The sequence below is a fragment of the Chionomys nivalis genome, chromosome 3 (genome assembly GCF_950005125.1).
Source record: "Chionomys nivalis chromosome 3, mChiNiv1.1, whole genome shotgun sequence".
In the NCBI taxonomy this organism is placed as follows: domain Eukaryota; kingdom Metazoa; phylum Chordata; class Mammalia; order Rodentia; family Cricetidae; genus Chionomys; species Chionomys nivalis.
Window position 1 is genome coordinate 38027611 of NC_080088.1, and position 17500 is coordinate 38045110.

Genomic DNA, 17500 nt, shown 5'->3' on the forward strand with positions numbered 1-17500 from the left:
ATGGAAAGTCCAAAGCAGAGATAGGTAGTGATGCTTACAGAGCTCTTTCTAAGGGTGCTGCTTGATGATTTTCAAGTAAGACTCAGGATTATCAAGAGAAGAAAGGAGCAGGAGGGCATTGAATCTGAGTACAGATGACTGAATATATAGAGAGATCAGGACAGACACTAAAACAAAATGTTGTAAACTGCCCAATAGTGAAACACAAAGTAGCCCCATCTTATACCCCAACTGTAAAGTGTTGGCAGGTGCTTGTATGGTGTTAGGACAAAGATAAAGGGAAGGACCAGTGGTTAAAAAATATGTGTGTGACACCCATAGAAGTTTGTACAGTATCCTGTAAGTGATACAGCGGTCAATGACAGATGCTAGGCAAGTCACTATGGAGAGCAATACTCTACTCTGTGGGATCACAGCTGACTGGCAGTAACCAGTCAACAGATATCTGTCAAGTGGCTAGGCAGAAACAAAGGGCACAGGACTCAAGGAGGACTGATGCCAGGGACCAGCAGCTGAGGCTGGCTGCTCGTTGTAACAGAGTCGCTTTTGACTCCCTTCTGGTGATACTACGATCACTGCTTCTCAAACATCTGACAATTCTTCAAAATTCAGCCACAAAAACGATCATCAAGGCTTCTGCTTCCCAGGTACTATAAAATGTCTCCTTTAATCTATACTGCTGTTCACCCTACTCCAGTCGAACAGAACTATTTGCTCGACTTGCTTGTAGAGCCTTGCAAGACAAGGTGATGTTGTCTCTGAATGTCACAGGGTTGTACTGACACATGAGCACTCTCCTGAGAGCTCATCACCGCTACCCTTCACTCTTGACAGTTCTTGATAAAAATAGAGCAGAGTACTGAGAACTTCTGTCACATTCCAAACAATACAATTTAAGCCCAAAGCTAAAGGAACTTTACTAAACAAAAGCCTTGCCGAGAATTCTATGCTGCAGTCCTTAGGTAGCCATCTTTAAACAACACACTCTTCAGAGTGTGTGCTAAGTGAAGTTTAGTAATTATTAGAAGTCCCCATTATCTTGTCTGCTTTAATGGGTATTTTACTGGCTGTCATAAAAACTAGTTCATCTGAATACTTTATATTTTCTATCTTTTTGAGTTATATTGACCTAGCCCAAATCCTGGAAAATTATCATAAAATACTTTATTAAACTAACATTTTGAAGTGAAATACTTCCTTAAAGATTCTTTCCTGAATGACAAGTATAATGGATAAAAAAATATTGAAAAAGCGAGTCTGAGTGATATAACAGCTTCATAAAAATGAATGCCTTGTGATAATATTTGAGCATCTATGATTTGCTGTATTTTACAAATATGTTTACCTGTGTTAAAGTTGTGAAACTATGAGAATACGGACTGGGAAGGAAAATGGAAAACGGATAAAATAAGAGACAATTGTGGACAATTCTCATCTAAGATTTTCACTTTACAGCATCATCATCATCTTCTTCTGTAGAATATATTCATAATGCCGCGGCTGCAAAGTGCCACAGCTGTGAACTTGTGACAAAGTCGTCCAGAACCAAGTCAGGAGCCCACAACAGAACTTGCTAACTGGTCTCATTCCCTACTTCAGCAATCGCATGGAGGCAATGTGGCTATGACACTCTTCCTATTCAATCTCATCTTGGCCAGCCTTCCACATCCTTCCAAATGACCTGTCTATCCGCACAAAGAAATTTAGGTTCACTCTTCCAAGTCGTATTCTTATATTGTCCTTTAAGACTGGAACTACCTGTTGAACCTGAACTAAACACATGCAAATAGATGGCTCCTAATCCCTCAACTTGAGAATGACTGTGAAGAGTGTCCTAGCAGCAGCCCTGCTTTGGTTTGGTTTAGTGATTAGTTGACAGGTTTTCGAAAGGCCTCACACTGTAGTGTAGCTAATCAGGAAGTCCTGATTCCCCTCTTTCAGCAAAGAGCTAGGATTTCAAGAATGCCTGTGCTGCCCTTATGTTTTATTAAACTAAGACAGGACAGAAAATTAGAAGTCAACCTAATATTGGTAATTATAAATGCTTCTTTGCTGAGAGAACCAAGTTCTTCATATATGACAATTCACAAATACGTTGGCACCACACAAGTCAATACAGGAACAGCCTACCAGAGCACAGTTTCATGCATTAACTACCAATATTACTGTCTAACTGAAATGATTCTTTCAAAGAAGCAACCTGATTTGTTTCGTAGGTTATTAAATTGCAAACCAAAATCAATACCCCTGCCAACATAGCACATGAATGGCTGCAAACAAATCAGTCTTAATGGATTTTAAAAATTAATTTCCTGATATTCCATCATGTTCAAGTCACATTCTAGCCCACAAGGCAGACAAACCCTCTGTAATATAAAGAAGGAAGCTGGGCTACTGAGATGAGGTGACCCAAATTCCTAGTCATAATGTAAACTGGAGATAGAAATTCAATCACAGTATGACATCAACTTCTTATTAGGCAAATTTATTACCGCAGCAAATACGCAGTCAGGTTAGGCTCCGCTAATTTCAGTTTTGTTAAAAAAAAATGTGTATTTTTAGAAAGGTTTTGAAAATGAATTTAACATAAACATTTGAAACAATAAAGATTTGAGGATGAACTTACCATGAAGTTCAGAATTCACATATATGAGCTACATCTAAAATGCCTATAAATACATGTAAATAAACTGAATCTATTTATAAATTTAAAGAATACTAGTTATGGTATATTGCTGTGAATGATCAAGTTTTCAAAACTTTCATGAATTTTACTCTAAGCCAAACAGAAGAAAAATCATTCTCAGTAGAAAAATCTACTGAGGAACAGCTATACATGGCACTAACTGGAACAAAGGTAATAGATATCATTTCAAAACAAGGCCAGAAAAATAAAAAATCACTTTTGTACGTGAATAGACACAAAATACATTTCTGCCCAGCTAGGCTGAGGTAGGAGAAAAAGATCTAGTCAGCAAAAACCATTTTCTCAATTTGTCTTTATTATAACTACATACGAATAGCTGATAATTTGAAAAAGTAAAAAGAAATGACTCAAAATTCTACCACCAAAGACAGCAAATAACACTTTATTATTTCTTTCTAATCTTCTTCCCAAGGCTTCTTAGAGAGTATAAATTCCATCTTGGAACATGTAGGCATTCTCCTATTTAAAAGTCTAGAGGTGCTTCAGGGCTGGACTTCCTGTGTGAGGGAATGCCATATGACATGAAGGCAATGTGTACACTAGTCAAGACCGGCTTCAAAGAAATTTCACTGCAAGCGTCATTGGGGCCCTTTGGGTAGGAGATTCTCAAAGGTTAGGGAATTCACCTCATTTCATTTTGAATTTTCAGATGCTCACCAAACTGGCCCTTATTTTACCAATTCAGGATTAATAACTGGTGAATACATCATGCTTTCCCTTCGTAAAACTGCATTTTCTTAATCCATGTAAGAAATGTAAATTCTCCTATGAACAGGACAGAAGAGAGATACAAAGAGATGCAAAATAACAAAACAAAATTAACCCAATTTTGAAAAATAAAAATCGTGTCTTTTTAACATTCCCAGTGTCATTTCTATTTGTGTAGATCTCTATTGGTGTTTACGTAAGAAAGATGGGAGACAAATACAGTGTTAAAATGCTGGTTAAAATTACTCAGAGTTGTTAAAAATAAGATGATGTTACATTAGTCTGCCCATAAAATATTCCAAAAGACAATAATCTCCTATTCGAAGATTTGTTTTAAACACGATGTAAACACTTGGCTACCTAGAAATGTGCAAACCACAGCAGTGTGCTGCTTATAGTCATAGTTCTTTCTATATTAAGATATGCCCCATTCACCGTGCCTCAGTTTCCTTCTGTTGGAAATGGGATAACTACCACGCTTAACTGTGGGTTAAAAGTACTGATTTACACGAACCACTTAGTCCTGGGCCTCCCACACGCTAAGTGTCTCTAAGCCATAGAGGTTTGTTTCCTCACCATTAGGACGAAACCTCCTTCATAGATGACAAGATTTCAGAGGCTTCAACACTCTAATATAGCAAGCGCTGCCTGCCACACATCTAAATACTTAGTTCAAATGTGACTCCGAAAGAGCAGTTTACCAAGCATGTATTTCCCTTCGAGATTACGCTCTCACGTGGCCATCAAAGTCTCAGCTTCTCAAGACAATCCCATGACCTTGGAGATGCACTTTACTGACAAAAACGTGCACTCAGCGGGAAGCTGGACTTATAGATGAAAATGTATTTTAAAAAAGAAACTCTTCCTAGCAGCAAGTAACAACACAATCCTTATCTTTCCTCATTGCGATGCAATGAGAAAAGCAACGGAAAATGTGTTTAACAACTAGTGCCAAACAAAATGTGGTATGCTGCCTGAAAAAGCAACACTACAAAGTTCAGTCCTGTATTCTCTTCCCATTGTGATGATTTATCAACCAACAGTTTTGCCCTCTTCGGGGAAAAGGTTTTCCGAGGATTGTAGATGGAGGGGAAAAGTTTTGTCACTTTCTGGAAAAGTTTGCCCTTTTGATAGTGGACCGATACTCTGGGTAGCTTCTGTGTTTGATCAGGTCAATCTACAAACCACCGTCCTCAATAATGGCAGGTGTTCTAAAGGACGAATTACAAACGCAAGGCTCTAAAGATCACTGCCATCTGCTTCATTCGCTTTAGAACCCGGGCGCTTTCCCTAAGAACAACAATCACTACCTGTGTTTTCAAAGCTCTAGATGCTTTTTAATTTGCTTCCTACTCCGTCCATCAGTCCAGAAGGAGGTAGAAAAGAGGCCTCCATGGCAGTATCTCAAGTCCCTCTTTTGAGAGAAATGAATGGCCTCGCGGAAAAGTAAAGCGGCGCAAACTTGAGACACCGGGCGGCAGAGCCTCCCCTTGGCACATCGAGTGTGGTGTCGCTGAATCTCTCGGTTTGTCCTCAGGTTCCTTCAACAGCGAGGAGCCTCGGGTAGGCCGACCCGTCCTGGTCACCACTCACCTTGCTGGGCTCCAACGTCCTGGAGCAGCAGGAGCAGCAGCAGGAGCAGCCCAGGCCTGGAGGAGGAGTTGCGGCCAGGAGGGAGGGGACAGCAGCCTGCGCTGGGCAGCGGGGCCCGGCCGGTGGCGGCGGGCGCGGCCTGGCCTCGGGGACCCTGCGGACTGTGCGCGGCTCTCAGCGGAGCCCGGCTCGCCATCGCGGCGGCCGGCAGTCTGCCCGCATAGTGCGCGCGCCGCCGAGCCCCGCGCGCCCGGGGCCCGCAGCACCCGGCGAGGACGCGGCGGCAGCGCAGCGGCGCCTCGACCCCTCTGCCCGGCTTCCCGCGCCCGCTGCCGGCTGCCCGCGTCGCTTCGTCGCGCTTCCCCTCTCGAGAACCCCAGCCGGAGCGCGGCGGACCGGAGGGCTGGACCGTGGTCGAGCTGGGACCCGCTCCCGCCGCGCTCGTAGCTGGACCGGCTAGCGGGCAGGCCAGCCCCACTTGCCCGCCCGCCCTCTCGCGCGTGCCGGCCACGCCTCCTAGGTCCACCGGGACCAATGAGCGGTCAGTTCTAGTCCAGCTCCTTCCGTACCGCCCAATCAGCACGCTCTCTGTTCGGGCGACCTGTTAGCTCCTCGCCTGGAGCGCCACCGCCCCTCATCCGCCTTGGCCAATCGCCTTAGACCTCTGAGAGCGTCCGACCCGCCTCCCTCGATCCGGGCCCGCCCCCAAGCCGCGGTCGGGAGCGGTCTCCGCCCCGCTGGAGAGCTTGGAGTTTTTGGGACCACTGCCCAAAGTGAACCCGCCGAGACTCTCCGGTCAGTGACTTCCGGGACTTCCCCATCCCGCGCTCTCCGGCTTCCCCCAAGCCAACTTGCTCATGGCTCCTCCCCCGTCGCACATCAGGCCACTGGAAGGGGTGGGATGCTGGATGTTGGAAGAGTTCAGCGGGGAGCTGTATTTAAGGGACTGTTTTAAATAATAGCAGAGTGCGTTTTTCTTAATTAAAACTGCAGTTAGTTGTGGCAACATCTCCTCGCAGAATTATAGATGTGATGTTCAGTTTATAAAAGAAAAGGTATTTTCTATGTCCTTTACTGTGGAGGTCTTTGGAGGGGGAGTATAAAATACGACCCATACTGCCGAGACAATTTAAGTATAATATCTAAACGTGAATCCAGTTATATTACCGAGTTGTCGAGCGCTTGCCATGTATCTGTAAAAACTGTGCTCAGAAAAGTCTCCGGAGTTACAGCCACCTTACAGAAAATTTGCAGATTCTGGAATGGGGAAGAAATGTCAACATATCATGCAAGTCAGAATGAAACAAGTACAAATTAGAGTAATAGGCAACTTGATGGAGGCTGTGAGCAGACATTACAGAAAAAAGTATATATATATGAGAGAGAGAGAGAGAGAGAGAGAGAGAGAGAGAGAGAGAGAGAGAGAGAATACCGTTTGGATGTTTTTTAGGGGCTCCCTAAAAGAGCATGACACCCTTAGCAAACAGGGAATTAGTAACGTAGAACTGATTGCATAGGAAAGGAAGTAACAATAGGGCGTATAGATTATCTCCCAATTTATGGTGGTTCAACATGGTTCATTTTCACTGGACCAGCAAGTATGTGCTGTGATGCCCTATCCGAGTGTTTAACTGCCTTAACAAGTCACAGTTTCCAAGCAGATGGGCATTCTCAAGGCTAAGCAGCTGGTGCTCTACAGCATACTGATACTGACATAGGTAGGGTGTCTGCTACCTTCCATTTATCAATGCACTGTTGGCTTACAGTATTTTCATTTTATGGTAGGTTTATTAAATGCGACTTCATCATAAGCTGAGAAGCATCAATACTGGGATGCAAAGCCAGAGAGATAGCTCATTGGTTGAGAGCCCTTGCTGCCAATCCCTAGCTCATTGGTTGAGAGCCCTGGGATTTATATGGTGGTAGACGGAGTTGTGCATTGTGATAAATACATGGGTTTTTTTAAGAAAAAAAAGAGGGTGATATGTATACTCAGCCAATAAGTGAAGCTATATAACAAGCAGGTTGTGTAAATGTCAATTTTGAGAAGTTGGAAATTGAGTCTAGAATTCGTGAATACATGTGATAGGCATAAACATATAAAATACTGGCACCGTGAGAAGATCTGAGTGTTGGAAAGGACCCCAGAGGACCATCTTTTTCAAGTTTTTGCAGGCTTCTCACACAATAAGACTTCTGCTCAATGTATTTAATGAGCATTTATTGGGTATCCAAGAAAGCCTTGCTGTGATACAGCCTTGCTGTGATAGGCTCAATATAGACACTGGTCACAGAAAGTTCAGTGAGAGAAGCTTACATTCTAGTGGGGAAGACACACATTTAAACAGATCCATTGTCACAAGTGCCAACTTGTGAACTGACAGACCCAACATTATGACCCACCCTGGCAAACAGCCAGTATGAAGCCAAGACTTCTAGGGATAGACAATCCCTGAAACAAGCCCCTCCCTTGTTGAACCACCCCTTCCATATGGGCAGTCAGTGATGACTGTGGCCCACAGAGTGGACACAGCAAAGTACTTGAAGTTTCTGCCTCGTATTCCTTCAACTGTGTAACTGCACCAGAAGCAGAGTGAGCTAACACAAGTATGGAGACCTTTCTAGAAAAGATAAAGCTGAGGTTGTGGCTCTTGCACCCTGGGGAATACAGCCCGAAAAGATTCAGTATTTGTTGTTAATGAATACCCCTAGAGCAAGAGAGAGGAGTGTTCATGTTTTCTCTCTGTTTAGTAATTTTTAAAAAGAGTTCTCAAAGTGGAGACTAGCATGGTGAAAGGTTCCAGAGGACAGGACAAGGAAAGAAAGAGGAGAAACCAGTGCCTGGAAAATAATGCTATCTGTCTGTTTTTTTCCCTGTATTGTTTTATGTTTCAGCTTCCCGAGTGGAGAATACCCCTCCGCTGCCTGAGTATGAGAAATCATAGGTGGAGCAGTGGTGTGAGGGAACTGAAATGTGCTGCCCACTCTGTCTCTCCTCTTCTGACTACTGAGTACAGCCAGCTTCAGAGAGCTACCGGGAGATAATGAAATGTTTCTCAGGAACCTCCCACAAAAGTCATATATCAGGCATTGGTGTCAGGAACAATATCCTCCAGAAGGAAATCCTTCTCCCACCCCCCACATACTTCTTTAGTCAAACTCACCGTTTCCTTTGCCTCTGAGACTCAGTTTCCTTGCAGCTTAGCATCTGCTGAGGCAATGGGAGAAGGATGACTTTGCTCATGGGACTCGTCTACATAGGGCCAGGACTGAATTGGTGATTGTGAAAATCCGGACTCAGAGTGAATAGGTTTGCAGAAGGCCGCCATAATAAGAATCATAGCTAGAAGCTAGGGTGTGTCTCCTAGACAACCCTGGCCCCTGAGATTTCCTACAGAATATCAAGAAGGAGAGCTTTAGAGATTCCTTTGGGTGCAAAGCAACAGAACAAACCTGAACTGAGTGGAGACTTCATTACACATGAGTTCCTGGACATGAGGCAGAACCTGCAGCAATCACAGTTGTCTCTTCTGACTGAGAGATAAAATAATGTTTTTAATGTAGGTTCTGGGGAAGATTAGGACTTGAGGAAAACATCACACAGGATAGTTGGATATGAAATACTAGGAATTAAAGTATGCATCATTTTAATGTATATTTACTCCATGTGAAGATGTTTAAAAATAGAAACAGATTGCCAGTGTGAATTTTAATTCTCAAGATCTCCACCATAATGTCTTTTTCTTCCTCTTTTTTTCTCACTGTTGCTTTCCTTTCATCTTCTTTTAGTCAATAAAAAGCAACAGGAATTGATGTACAGAGAAAAAGAAATATGAAGAGTCACACCCCACAACTTCATCTTGTAAATGAGCTCAGGAAATGAGAATGGAGGAAAAGCCCCTGGGGCTGGCGGCCTGTGCTCCTGTCACTGCAGACATCTGGGTTTTAATGACATGATATGGTAAGAATCATTTGGCACCATCACTGCTGTTAAATGTCTTTCAAGCATTAATAAAACATAAGAGACTTGCTTAAAATGGCATTTATGGTGGAAAGCTTACGGTGATGGTATGCGATGAATCATTGGTGAGTTTTATCAGTGGCTGTGCTTTTGACAGGGTAACTGGAAGTGGGGAATGAAGGCGAGTTGGCTTTTGTGATCTTCTTCCCCTGAGGTCACAGAGAAAGAAGCCTATGGCTGTTCTAGGGAAATATTTCAAACTTCAAACACTGGAGGCCTAAGATCTGGTTGCTGTTCTCACAGGAGCGCTTTCTTTTTCTTGTGGGCTGTCGGGACACACGTTTATAGCCACGCTTGTTGCTGATCTGCGAGTGATCCCTTCTGTGGACAGAAGGGGTTTGGATGCATTCGTCCCTTTATGTGGTTGGTTCTTGCTAGTTTGTCTTTTCAGACAAGGTTTTCAGGTTTACTCCTCAGATTTTCTTAACATTTATCAACTTTTGAAAAACATATTTGTTAAAACAAATTTAAGTGTTACACACATATGTGTGTGTGTATGAATGTGTTTAGTTCCTGCACGTAGGTTATGAGCTCTAACTTTTTCTTATAAGATTAATACAGTGTGTGTCAGTGACTGCTGCTTTCTGCTGTATTTGCAGTTACTGCATCTGTCTCTTTCATTTCTCCGTCTCCATCATATTCTTACTCCTTTCATTTTTCTAGCAATTTGAGATTGAGAGCGGAGCTCAGTTGTAGAGTACTTGCCTAGTATACAGAAGACCCTGGGATTAGATTTTTTTTTGTACCAAAGGTAAAATAAGTAAATAAAATTAACTGGTTAATTCTCTTGTGGTTCAGAACAAGAAGCCTCCACTCTATTGTTTATCTGTGATGGAGGCTTCAAAGGAATTTAGTGAGAGCATGTGAAAATTGCCTAGAAATGAGAGAATTAAATATACATGAGTGGTTAACAAATCACTTAAATACAAATACTGAAAACAGCAGAGGCTCTGAGAGTATGTATTTTAAAAGTAAAGTAGCTTCGTGCTGCCATGGCGTTATGCTGTGTCTTTTCCTGTAGAGGTGTTTGCTGGGAACAGTTAAGAATTAAAGTATGGAACTGAGATGCTATTTAACATCTGAGAAACCTAGTTGTTTTATTACATTATGGAAACATCCCTGGATTAGGTGCATGCATTGAGCTCCTACTGAAAGTGTTCCTAAATCACCTGAGCTAACGTTTCTCTGTCCAATTGCAGAAAATGGCTGAACACTGTTATAAATTTAAAGATGAATATTTCTATGTTTTCACTGTCTGCCTTCCTCCCCTTCTTTTCCACTTTGTTCCCCCATCTTTCTTTACCTGTGTATGTGTGAATGTGGACACTATGCCATGGTATGCAATTGGAAGTCAAAAGCTAACATTGGGTGTTAGTCCTCAGCTTCCATCTCCTTTGGACTGATATACAAAGTTTCTTATTTGCTACTTCATACTCCCATTTAGCTAACCAATAGCTGCTGGAGATTCTTCTGCCTCTACCTCACACATCTCCATGGGAACATTGGGGTTATAAATGTGCCCTGCTTCATTCAGCTTTAAATGGGTTCTGGGAATCTGAACTCAGATCTTCCAATTTGTGTGTGATGAATGTTTCACCCACTGAACCATCTTCCCAGTCCTGCTGCTTCCTTTTATTTGTTGGATAAATTTGAAGCCCTCCATTTCCAAATTGCTACACCTTTTGGGAAAGGGAGAAAACAAAGCTGATGAATACAGAATTGGTTTCTGGGAAATCTTTACTCTGAACAGAAATTATCTTAAGGGGTGCTTAGAAAGCAACTCCCAAACTAACTAGCTTCACATTATCAATGCCTGCACGGATAGACTGAAAGAATAGCCACTGTTCTGTTCTGTGGAGAAAGCAAACAGGTTCTTGGAGCAACGAAGGCAACATTATCCAGGAGAAGACGGAATCAGAGGAGAGAAAGCTGGTCAGCTATGTGGCAGGAAACTACAGCTGCCAGCAGTGGACAAATAAAACTATCCTGTTGTATGAGTGCCAAGGTGCCTTTAAAAGTAGAACTAAGTCAGGAGTGATGGTCCATGCCTGCAATCCCAGTCTCATAAGAGGAGGGCAGGTTTGAAGCTGACACCACTACATAGTAAGACTGTCTTAGCTGACAAATTCAAACAATAAATAAGCAGCTGTTATAATAATAATTAGAGAGATCCAGTAAATCATTTCAAGGCATTTTTGTGTTTGATCTATTGCAGTCCTTTCTCTGCTTTCTTTCCCAGTGTTCCATTAGGTTTACTAGTCATAGCCTTGATTTGGATGAAGCTCACGCATTGGGAAGGGAATATAATCAAGACAGCATCCATTTTGTTGATTGTACCTAGAAAAGGGCAGTATCCTCCAAGGAGTAAAGTAAAGGGCAATCAGGAGACCATCAGAACCATAAATTTGAGAAACTCACAACTCCATGTCACTCCCCACCCTTTTCACAATAAACTGGATTTCCAACTCCTCTTAGTGTACTTGCAAAGGTAGCCATAGCTAGCTAGAGAATCTGGAATCCTCTAGGCAACTAATACCTATTATGCTAGGATAAGTAAATAATTTAATCAATTTTAAACATTCTGTGAACCAAGAGAACAGAAGAGGAAACTGCAAATTTTAAATACACACATCATTTCCTTCAGCTATTTGTTTTCAGTCCTTCAATTAAATTTTAATTTAATTTCTTTAAGTTTAAAATAAGTCAATAACATAGGATTCTAATATCAATCCTTCGGCGTTTAAAAGGAAGAACTAAGGTCTTTTAAAACAAATAAGTGTATTATTCCTTTCATGTTGCATTCACGGGCAAGCTAATGTTAGCTCGCCTAGCACAATAACATATAAATGAGATGATGTATATTTTCATTTAAGCGAGTTCTTTTTTATTCTTGACATTTTATTAACCGTGGTTTGCGAAATGATAGATTGTGGATGCAAAGGAAATGATGTATTATTCAGATTAACCTAATTTCCCATGACCTTCTGCACTGATAGATTTTAATACCATTGTAAGTATTGCATTTGACTGGCATGCACTGTCATGTGGTTCATGGCTAACATTCAACACAGAAGGAAGGAGGCGAATGACTTCTGTTGAAGGATTGACTGCAGACTGTGATAACTTGTAGGAGAGTAACATTTCCCTACACTAGTTATTTTTGTCCCATCTTGAATAAGATATGTCTAGTCTGTGGGGAATTTTGATAAAATAAATAAAATTATTTTCTTCTCACTTAAATAGTACTATTCACAGCTGCTTCTTCTAAATCACGATTTCACATACATTTGTGGATCTGAAGATTCACTTTGGCTGTGTATAATAGTATTTGATACACATGGCTTGCATTATTGTTTTGACTAAATGAAATAAGCATGGCCTTTTTAAAAGTCACAGATTATTAAGTCACAAAAAGTCATGTAGTGACAAAAGACCATACATCTCCTTCATATTTAGGGTTCATGCATGAAGGACACAGATATAAGCAGCACCCACCTAAATAATTTTGACATTAATATGTTTTTATTCCAAAGTATATTATCAATCATAGATAATCTAGGATTTAATTTAGTCTTTTTGTTATTTTCCATTACTCTCATATTTAAAAGCAATATTCAGAAAATACTTCAAACACAATATGAATCACTCATGAATATATTTGCTATACCTACTGTTAGTTATGTATGAATGCTGTTAATTAAATCACCCACAAAATAATATTCCTCACCAGAGAGCCAAGCTGAATTAGCCTCAGATTTTAATACCATCTCCAGTATTGCATAATTAAATTGAAATTCTCTCCAAATAAATGAACTCATGTGACCACTCAGGATGGTGATAGAAGCCATCCATTTAGAAAAATTAATGTTATATTCCAAGAATAGAAATTGTAACACAGTTCTTCAGTCATAGAAAAAAATGAAACAAGCCATGCATAATATGTAAAAATATTATAGTCAAATCTTGTCTGTAATAAGGCCCTCTCTTCTGTAACTTATTTGTTAACTTCCATGTCTATATATTCTGTGTATGAAACATTCAAATTCTTTACTCAGCAAGATTTTCTTTCTAATTCTGAAATTATTTCTGTAAATGACATTCTTATTCCTTTCTGTTAGATGAAATAAACCATGTCTTTATTTTTCTCAAACCAGACAATAAGAGAATTAACTAATATTCATGAAAGGTAGAGCGGCTCTCCTCTAAATATCCCTTCTCATACATGACCTCTATGATCTGGGTGTGGTGAGGTATGATTTTAATCATAGCCCCTTTGATGTGGGAGTGTCATATATCAATCTGTTGATTTCATTGGTTAATTAATAAAGAAACTGCTTGGCCTGATAGGTTAGAACATAAGTGGGTGGAGTAAACAGAACAGAATGCTGGGAAGAAGGGAAGTTAGGCCATGCCGCTCCTCTCCAGGGCTGATGCGATGAAGCAAGCCGCTAGGTCAGACATGCTGAATCTTTCTCGGTAAAACTGGTGCTACTCAGATTACTAAATATAGGTTAGGCAAGATATGAGAGTTAGCCAAGAAGAGGCTAGATATAATAGGCCAAGCATTGTTTATAAGAATACAGTTTCCGTGTTGTTATTTTGAGGCATAAGCTAGCCAGGCGGCCAGGAGCTGGGTGGCAGGAAGCGGCCCACAGCTCCCACAACACCCCTCTAGATAGAGACAGGAAAACTTGAGTTCAAGATTAGGGAGGGCCATGAAATAAGTTCAAGCTAGCCTGTACTACAGAGACTCTTAGAAACTCAAAGGTTATGGGTGTAGCTCAGAGGTTGGGCTAGCAATCTCATAGTTTGGGGGTTCACACCTGCACTGCCAAAGAATGGAGAAAAGATACCTTTGTGGGTTTGATAAAGGTATCAAAGGATAAGAAATTGTTATTTAAAAGAAAACAGCATGAATTGCTATGGAAGCGTCCTGAGAGAGTAAAAAGTTTAGAACACGACAGTCTGACAGTGTTAATCCATTTTTCGTCAGGTTTCCAATATGATTGGGGAAAAAAAAACTCCATAAAATAACGACAACTTTAACAGGCTTCATAATCCAGGATTAACAGGTTTCAGGTATATCTTCAGAGGTTCAGCGTTTCCAATTTCTTTTAATTGTCTTCTAAAATGTTCTTATCTTTTAAACTAAAGCAATAGCCTTTTGCTAAATCTGTTCCAGTTCTCTTAAAGTTCTGCTACACTAACTCCAGCCAGTTTCAAGCATATTTTACAGGTCACTACTGCTGGCTGGACCAGGACCAACTCACAAAGTGCTCTCCAGATAATGCCAAACACCTACAAAAGCTTCTGGGACTTCACCATTGGTACCAACTCTTCTGGATTAAGGACACCTGCCAACTAAAATCTGGTTTGATCTGCTATTGTGTCCCATCCCATGGCTAGCCTCATTTCATAGTGTCCTGGAGGTACAAGAGTTCATTTGGAATGTAAAGACAGGAGATATCTGACAAAGCTTACATAGTAGAAAAAACATGAAGAATTAGAAATCCCAGTGTTGTCTGGACCCATCTTTCGCTTTATGATTTATAGCTACTTCCTATATTTATTTTAGAGAAGGAAATAGAGAAACTCCAGTTAGGACTACTTATTAAGTTTTTATTTTTTGCAAACAAATGTACTTGTACAAGGTAGATGGGTGCATACTGAACACATTCTAAGAGGAAATTGTCCTGTAAAGACTTTGTTTTAGGTCAGAACTACTGTCTCTTTTATGCGAAGCACAGAATTAGAGTAAAACGGCTCTTCTCTAGTCCCCGACTGAATGAAGTAGATCTCAGTTAATTTATAATACACACTCTTAAACTTATAAACTTACACACTCTTAACTTATAAAGACAAGTATGAATAAGAAATGGTGTCTTTTTTAAGAGGCTCATAATGGTAAGCCAAGTAAATACATACATCTACATAATACAAAATTTACTCAAGGATACACTATGATTTGGGGTAAATATAGTGGACGGTGACAATGCATGTTGTCAGAGGGTTCTGGACTGACTTACAGAGGAAAATAGACAAGACTTCAGTAGAATAAAGATTGAAAATAGCAAAAGGTATGGGCAAAGCATGAAAGAGGAAACAGGTGAAGTGGGATCTCAAGACTAAAGGGTGGCCATATGATATGTGCTGATTGTTTTTAGTTCTTGGCTTACATTAAAATATCATTTTAGATAATTTTGAGCTGGAGATATCATTCCATGGTGTACACATTTTTTGTTTTGATGTCAAGAACTATTATAAACAATCTCTAGGTAATTTTGACTTTATATTTTAGATTTTAGTTCAACTATCTTTGAAACCTTCATTTGCTAAAAATTTGTTTCCCCATTCATTTCTTTGAAAAAGAAGTAGAAGCATTAGCCATTGTAATTTGAGAAAATTAGCATAAATGTGAATTCTATGCACCTACTGTCTGTGAAGGAGTATGGAACATAATGTGGCATCTTTATTCTCCATGATGATTTGAAAGTGGCCTGTTTTGATGATATCAGAAGTATAATAGTTGCAGTCCCCTTGACTATCTTTGTCTTCTGTATCATGCACCAATGCTTTTAATTGTATTCCTTGCCAAGCAGAAGAATTTCACACAAAGGAAGAACCAGAGCCTTGGAACTGATAAGAGATTGTACATTGTGAATTGTTCCACAGTGTAAGCGAGTCCCTAATGAATTCTTGCTCAGCACTTTATCTCCTTCACTTTGAAATGTGATCCATGGCATGCTTTGTGGCTGGGGGTGGGGTGAGGCGGAGAAATTGCCCCTTTTCAAAGTTACCATGTGGTTAATATGGTGGAATTTTTAAAAGCAAAACTCATAGTCACATCTGAGTGAATGAACAGGCTGTAAGGGTTTTAGAAAAGAATTTTAATTAATAAAAAGTATATGAAATTAGGCCAATACGGTGTACATAGAAACTGGAACAATGTTACTTTGAGACTGCTGTGTGTGTGTGTGCTTGGAGAGCATGTGCTGTGTTGAGCATGCACTGTTTGGGTGCATAAAGAATGCATTCACTTCACAGGCTATGGGAAGACACTTTTGTTGTTGGATGATGAGTACCTCTGTGGTCACAAGGGCAACTCTTGGGATCAACTTTTGTTTTCTTTATTGTGGCTGAAGAGATTTCCTTGCAGAATTCTCAGTCTTCTCTTATTCTTCCAGCTCTTACTTTTTGTGGAACTTTCGTCACAGGATTCACCAGTGTCTGTTATCTCTATCTGTGATTGGCTGTGTTCTTGACTCCCTACAATATACTGAAAACACATACATATAAATCCAATTTCTGGAGATTAGGTTAAAGTTTTTTCAGTGTTAATTATTGTTATTCCAGAGTCCAAGGATTTTCCCTACCTATGACTCTGGTCAGAGAAAATAATATTTTTTTCCTTATACTGGGGTATAAAATATAATTTTTAACCAGGGACAATTTTGGGTAAATATCATGTAGTCCCCGAACTATAAAGCCACAAAATGCGGACATGATTCTCTAAGAAGGAGATGTCACTAATGACACTAAAATACCAGGTTCAAACTGGGGCTGTCCTGGGTCTCTTGGTGTCTTGACACCCATTCTTCTCTTTCTCCCAATGGGTATCCAGTCAATCCACAGCTTTAGTCGATGAGAATATCATTTTCGAGTATTTCTGTTTTGTAAGTAAATAATCATAGTATTTCTTCCCTGAGAACACTCCCACTCTTGTAGCACTTCCCAAGGTCTCTGAGTATCTCACTAACTCCCAGCAACTAAAATGCTAGCCCTTAGCCAGGATGAAAGACTCCAGCCCTTCCCTGGGACTAAAGCTGACACCTGGTCTGCAGTTGCCTACTCTGTTCTCACCATTAAACGTGTGGCATTTCCCTACCTGATTCAAAGACAGGAAAGTATTGGATTCCATTCTCAGCACCTCAGAACTACAGGGGGACTACTTCCAATTCAGCTTTGAAAGGAGAGCTCTGTCTCTCCCCACAATCAAAGCATTGTGAAGAGATGGTGTGCCTGTGACTCTACTCCTCTGACTGGAATGTGGCGAGGATGCCTGGCTGTGGGAACGAGATTAGAAAAACTAGAGAGAACATTTCAGACAGAGAGCCAAAAGAAAGGTAGAAAACATTCAGTCTTTTGCTTATAACAACAACATGCCAAAGCCAAATATTTTCTGTTAATTTTTTTTTTTTTTTTGATTTTTTTGAGACAGTGTTTCTCTGTAGCTTTGGAGCCTGTCCTGGAACCAGCTCCTGTAGACCAGGTTGGCCTCAAACTCAAAGAGATCCACTTGCCTCTGCCTACAGAGTGCTAGGATTAAAGGCATGCACCACCACCACCCGGCTATATTCCTTGTTATTGACTCAAAATGGTAGCAGTGGGCTGCTTGTTGGTTCCCGGCTGCTTAGCCCTGAAATAATCACATAGAAACTGTATTATTTAAATCACTGCTTGGCTCATTAGCT

The 17500-nt window shown here is 40.7% G+C and overlaps 1 protein-coding gene across 3 annotated transcripts in view; it reads right to left on the reverse strand.

Moving 5' to 3' along the window:
• Dcbld2 (discoidin, CUB and LCCL domain containing 2) overlaps nucleotides 1-5469 on the reverse strand; it is a 66956-nt gene extending 61487 nt beyond the window's left edge. For all 3 annotated transcript variants that reach the window (XM_057763437.1, XM_057763434.1, XM_057763435.1), the window contains exon 1: nucleotides 5009-5469. In XM_057763437.1, coding sequence (XP_057619420.1) covers nucleotides 5009-5204 — 196 coding nt within the window. In that variant the 5' untranslated portion in view covers nucleotides 5205-5469. The remainder of the gene's footprint in view (nucleotides 1-5008) is intronic.
• Nucleotides 5470-17500: the final 12031 nt, after the last annotated feature.